This window comes from Toxotes jaculatrix, chromosome 10 (genome assembly GCF_017976425.1).
Source record: "Toxotes jaculatrix isolate fToxJac2 chromosome 10, fToxJac2.pri, whole genome shotgun sequence".
In the NCBI taxonomy this organism is placed as follows: Eukaryota; Metazoa; Chordata; class Actinopteri; family Toxotidae; genus Toxotes; species Toxotes jaculatrix.
In genome coordinates, this window is record NC_054403.1 from 7,627,631 (window position 1) to 7,633,880 (window position 6,250).

Below are 6,250 nucleotides of genomic sequence, written 5' to 3' on the forward strand. Positions count from 1 at the left end.
TAGACTGCCCTACATCACAACCTCACATCTTTGCTTTTTTTTTTTAGATGTGCAATTACTCATCATTACACCTCTGAAGCAGCAGGAGTTTTCATATGGTGGAGAGGATACCATGAGCTATCTTCAAAGGCACGGTTCATTCATTTATGGAGGTAATCACTTACAGACGCAGACTGTCAGTGGTTTTTTAAATCAGTTTTGACATCGCATTAGTGATTAGAACTGGAGATAAAATACACATGACATTTTTTCAGCCTCAGCCAGCTCTGTTAGGATTCCCCTGTGCTCAGCTGAGATGTTTGAACTTGATTTTGGCTTGAAAAAGCAGCTGGGTTAGGGCACCAAGTTGAATCCCATGAAAAGGTGGCTCTAAGAAGGGCACTGAACCCCTACCTCCTCCCATGTAGCAGCTCGATGAGCATCAGTAGAGCTGCACTGGACTCTCTGTGTGAATGTGTGGACTTGGATGTGAATTGATGGAAAAGAGCATCCAGGCTCAGTTAACCTCCCTGGATAAATACACATTAGATTTATTGTGTAATCTTAGATTTTCTTTCCAGTGAACAGACAGGTGACATTTGTTAATGACCACAGAGCAGAGACGCGTTTGTCATGATAGACAGCGAGTTATAAACTGCTCCCACAGTGGTGACTTTTAGAAAGTTAATTTCTCCGTCTTTTAGTCGTATGGGTGAGAGCACTTTGTCAGTTCATAATTACATCTGATGGAGCTGATATTTAAACACAGCAACACGGTGAAACATGCTGGGTAAAATGAGTCAGACTCAGCTGAGAGTTTCTCTTGGTTGGATGTTTTCTCAAGTTTTTGGTTTGACTTGAAAAGTAGAGAATTATATTTGTGCCTCAACCTTGAGCATGTGGTAGGACATCTTGCACATGAGAAGAAAAAAAAATTAAGCACATAAATTATGTTGTGTGGTAAAATCATCATCACGTTGAGAACAAATTCATCTAAGCAAACGAAAATCTATTTTTTGCTCCATACTGTTACTTAAATATTAGACCTGTTTTGTCTCCAATGTGATTTCTAGGATTATCAGTTTCCAGGGAAGCACTTAGCGAAACACCACAGCCAAACAGAAGCTGTTTGTAGAATTTCAATCACAAACCTTTAAAACTCAGATTATAAATTTGTCTGTTCTTTATTCCAATTCAGCTGTAGCTTCCCTTGTTAGCTAGTTAGCTCACTTCTGTCCGGTAAGCAGTGGCTAACTAAGCAGTTTAAAAAAAAAAAAAAAAAACTACCTTAAAAACCTGGACTTATGATAGTAGAAGTGCCTATTAAAAATAAATCCACAAGTTTAAGTCAAGCATTAAACATGTTCTTCAGTCAAAAATCAGAAGAGCAAAATGTACTTGTCAAAATTCATCAACATAATACCATCAAAATTAAAAACATTACAAATGAAGAGAAATGATCCCTGTGAGTGTTTCATGTTTATGTTCTCAACTTGGTACTTAAGTAACATGTAAGTATAGAAGTCAAATCAATGTAATTAAGCAAAAAGTACAATCATTTCCTCTAAACTGTATTGGAGTAGATGTATTAAGTTGCATTAAATGAAAATCATGTAAAGTACAGATTTTTAAGTACAATACTTAAGTAAATACAGTTATTTTCCACCACTGTTAAATTACTACTTATTATTAATTACTATTAACCGCCGTATAACATGGTATTGAAAAGAGATGTAGCACTCTCTGTCTAAAAATATCACATCTGATTTATGTGCTTGCAAACAGTCTTTCAGTATTCTCAGCATGTCCCATCACACACTCAGGACCGAGGCAGAGTTAATGCCACAGAAAACTGTTGTTGTTTTAGATCAGTGAGCTCCAGACTATGTGACCCAGACTGAAGTGATGGCAATAACAACAGTATGTTGCTAAAAGATGTATAATTGGGGCCGACACGGCCAGCTGATTTTATGGTGCTGTTAACAGTGATTCTGACAGAAGCTTGAACACTAGAAATCACTCAGTACTTCAACTAAAATCTGTTCCTCTTTCATTTAAGAAACCTTCACTTTTATTTATGCTTTACTATGTGCTTTAATTATGTTTTTTTTTTATGAAAATCTGCTGAATAATCGCTCCATGTTTTCAATTCAATAGTTTTTAGCAGTAAATGTCAGAAAATGTTAGTCTGGGAATTTGCATGATTGTGTCTCTATTAGGGCTGAAGATATAATCAGCATTTTTGTGATGATGTTTACATACGGAACATTTTGAAATAGTTGAATACCCATCTGATTTTCCAACCGCAAATCAAACTCTGTTTAAAGGGACCTTGTACGTTCTGAAAATATATAAAACCTCTATGCTTAGCTTAACCAGGCAATGAACTGGAAAATGGAAATGGAAAATATCTTCAGTCCAATAACTCTCAATGCAAACAAAGTCAGCTCTGATGTCCCAGTGATTTAATAGAAGGGATCAGACTGGAGTTTTATCTACAGTTTATTGCTCCGTCTAAATTTTTGGGTCATTTATATCACATTCAGTCTCCTAAAGCTCCCATTCAAAAGCAGTCCAATAAAACCAAATGATGCCTATTTACCTCAGCTTTTTCCCGTCTTATTCTGACTTCAGTTATTGAATGTCGGATCATTTCTCTTAAGTAACAAGCTCCATGCATAATGAAAATATCTAATAGAAGCAGCACTGCTTCATTACACCAGCTCCCTGAGAGATGATCCTCACAAAAAGTGACATTTGATTGTGTTTCGAGGAGTCAAGAGGAACAGCAGAAAACATTCTCAGTGGTCTCTACAGCAGACCACCTGAAACAAATCCAGGCCAGCTGACCTGGACGACTGCACACCAGGTTTAAGACTCGCTGCTGGCAAGGGCACACACCTTATTTGTGCAGCTAGATCCGTCTTTTGTTTTGAAAGGGTGTGAACATAAGTTTTCTGTTGGTTTTTTTTTTTTTTTTTTTTGTCAATGGACACAGCTGGTGCACAACCACAGCAGGTGACTTTTACAGAGTCCTCACCATTAGCATCTTTCTTTGGACGCCCCACCAGGAAATGTTTAGGACGTCAGCTCCCTGAAGGCCTCTTTTGTTCTCTGGTTGGTTGCTGAGTTCATCTTAGGTTGAAGGTATTTTTTTTTACAGGCAAGAAACTTAAGCTGGAATAGGAGAAGTTGTTTTTTTTTTTTGTCTTATCTTGTATTCAGCTCTGGCACACAAAGCTCAACCTAAGCAGAGAGCATCATCACATGGTTTGAAAAGGATAAGAGGAGGATTATTACACTGAGCCAGTAAAGTACTTCTTAAAGTTTTTCCGTCAAAGTGGCCCTAGAGAGACATTTGGCCACGGATGTTGATTTGAGGGCTTTAATTTGAGGGAAAATGGCCCATTTCAATTTAATTTACCTCAGAACAGTGTTGTCTAAAGGTGGGAACGTAATGACGACAGCCAAGTTTTTTTTTTTTCTGTGACTGCTCTAGCTGTTAAGTGAAATTAGTGGGCCTAACAGTGAGGTTGAAAAGGTTTTCGTTGGTCCAGGGAGGATCCGTGCTGAGAGCTGACGTGGTTATTTTTGAGTGGTGGAGTTAATAAAGGATTTCAAGTCACATCACATGGAACAATATGGGAAGCAAAGCTGCACAGTTTGATTCTTTTAAATTGGAAACAGTGCCGGACTACCTTCAGTCTGTATCATATCAGGACTGCCTGGTTCATCTGAGTGCATTAAAGGACCCAAAAATTATGGATTCAGTATCATTACCCCTTCTTCAATTTTTAAAGCAAATGATTTTCATTGTGATTGGGTTCAGAGTCCACCCACCCCCAGTTTTACAGGATTATCTTTGATCTGAAACTTAAAGGCAAACTCCAACCAATTTTACACATCCAGTTCAGTTTCCTGGTCATGAGGATTCAGCCTGTGAGAAAACCCAACCCTGATCTTTTAGTGTTGATGTTATCAGGGTTTTCTCAGCGTGGCCTTGAAGACTACAAATTTATAACAGATAGTCTATGTTATAAACTGAGGGTGTGAAGTTTTAAAGATGTACACCAGGCAATAAAAGACACTGTCAGTTTGCTTTATGGGAAATGAGGGATCCAGTGATTTTGTACTCACAACAGAGACAAAAAGTTCAGATATTTCAGCCTGTGCTGCTTTCAGTTTTTTTTTCTTCTAAATTTCCCTCTTTTGATTAATAAATCAGTGATGTGTCCCCGCTGAGCACTTTTTAGTCTTTTTCTTCAGTAATATAGCATCATAATGATAATCCTGATACTTTCCCAGATGATGTTTACTAATGGATTTGTAAATAGTGGTCTCCAAATGGCACCAGCCACACTCATCAATCAGGAGAAGTGGTTTAAAGCCTTGGAAATGAATTATAAACTTTATCAACAAGATTCCCAGAAGCTGAACTGGCAGCGTGAGGGTGATGAGGTTAAATACACTTTTTATTCACAAGTAGAAATGTTAACAGCAAACATTCAAAACACAAACTCTGCTTTTGTTATAATAGCAAGCTGTTGCGTTTATGGGCCTTGATCTGTCTGCACTGTCTGGGCCTGTATCACTTTGATCTGCTCTTCTACATCAGTCTGACTGGTGATGTAGAGTATAAGGTACCAGACAGATGTAGACTAAGAAAACATAAGAATGAGAAGGAATAAAATCCACTGCTTCTGTCCTCCTGTGTAACTTACTGTGTTTTTCTTTTTTTGTTGTTGTTGTTAGGGATGTTTGGAGCGGAGGAGGAGAGGGGAACTGTTAAAGCACAAAGTCACTGATTGTCACAGCAGAGGAAAACGCTGCTGGGGCTGCTCCAGAGCGGCTATGTGTTGCATGCCTCGGCGGGGAAAATGTCTTCGTATGCGGGCGGTAGTTCACTGGGGAGCGGGTAGGAGAAAGGGAAGCTGTGATTGAGCTCCGGGTCCGTGGGCGAGTATCCCGGCAGCTCGATGGACGGGTGTCCCCCGCACTGCACTTCTGCACCTGTCTCGTCAAACACATTAAAAACACCCAAATTGATGTAAGACACTGGCTGGAAATCCGCCGAGGAGCAGTCCCGCTCCTCGCTGAAGAGGATGGCCCCGGCGCTCTGCCTCTGAGACTGTCTGCTCCTAGAAAACTGCGCTGTTTTGTACCTTTTGATGATCACCAGGTTGATGAGCCCGAGGAGGCACTCCAAGGTGCTGAGAACAGTGGAGATGACCAGACTCCGCTGGTAATCCCTCAGCTGCTCGCAGGCAGGGTTCACAATCACAGAGTGGAAGCAGTAATGGGAATATTTCCTCTCCACCAGAGAAGCCGTGTCCCCGTCCACCACCGCGCCGGAGAAGGCGGTGAGGACTCCCAACAAGAAGACCACAACACCGAGGAGAAAGAAATTCCTGCAGCCGGGTTTCTCCAAGCAACAGAGCAGCGCAGAGCCCAACAGGACCTGCCCGATTCCCACAAGTAGCCCAGAGTAGAAAGCCCCGGCCGCAGCGCCGAGGTGGAAATGCGCTTTCACCGTAGATCCCAGCGAGACGCATCTTAATCCAACGACAACTTCGCTCAGGGCGCACACGAAGAGGAGGGTGCTGGAGAAGACGGTGCACAGTCCTTTCCCACTCAACTTCATTATATTCCACCTCTGCCGCTCTCGATCCCTCTCCCCCCTTCTTCATCCTCCTTCGTCCTCTCCTTCGTCTCCTCTGGAAGCACTCTCACATTGGGACATCATCTGCCGGTGACTCCTCCGGTTCAGAGCGGGCGATCTTCGCCGCTGTGGCGTCTCTCTCGCATCCCTGCCGCTTTACGGGAATATATAAATAATTAATGGCAAGAACGCGTTTCCTTTTTTGCACTTATCGATAATCCATACGCAGTCGATGATCACTTTAGCCCGCAGATCACCAAACCGCCCACCAGACTCCTGAAGCACTCTCCTGACCAAAAGTTTTCCCTTTTTTTTTTTTTTTTTTTTTTTTTTGGGAAAACAGAGTCTGGTCTGCAGTCCTCCGGGCTGAATGCCGTGTGGCGTTTCTTTTTCTTCTTTTTTTGTGGCAGAGAAGGAGGCGGCTGCTACAGCCTGAGATACTGAAAGGGTCCTGTGACAGTCCAATGACCACTGACCCGCAGGCCTTCAAATCACTGCAGCACTCCTACAGGGGCTCCAGATGCGCCCCGTTGTGAGTTTATAGCAACGAGGGGGGTGTTAAACGGAAACGTGGATGAACGACTTTTGGGTGGTGATCAAGAAAACAACCTC

General features: G+C 41.8%; 1 protein-coding gene across 1 annotated transcript; it reads right to left on the reverse strand.

Annotated features, from left to right (window-relative positions):
- Positions 1–4,828: 4,828 nt before the first annotated feature.
- On the reverse strand, positions 4,829–5,620 carry LOC121188781 (transmembrane protein 271-like). The gene has a single exon (XM_041048673.1). It carries the CDS (start codon positions 5,618–5,620, stop codon positions 4,829–4,831), a length of 792 nt encoding a protein of 263 aa, XP_040904607.1.
- Between the last annotated feature and the right edge of the window lie 630 nt (positions 5,621–6,250).

Coding starts and splice junctions, on each gene's coding strand:
- LOC121188781 (XM_041048673.1), bottom strand. CDS start 5,620: ATGAAGTTGAGTGGGAAAGGACTGTGCACCGTCTTCTCCAGCACCCTC.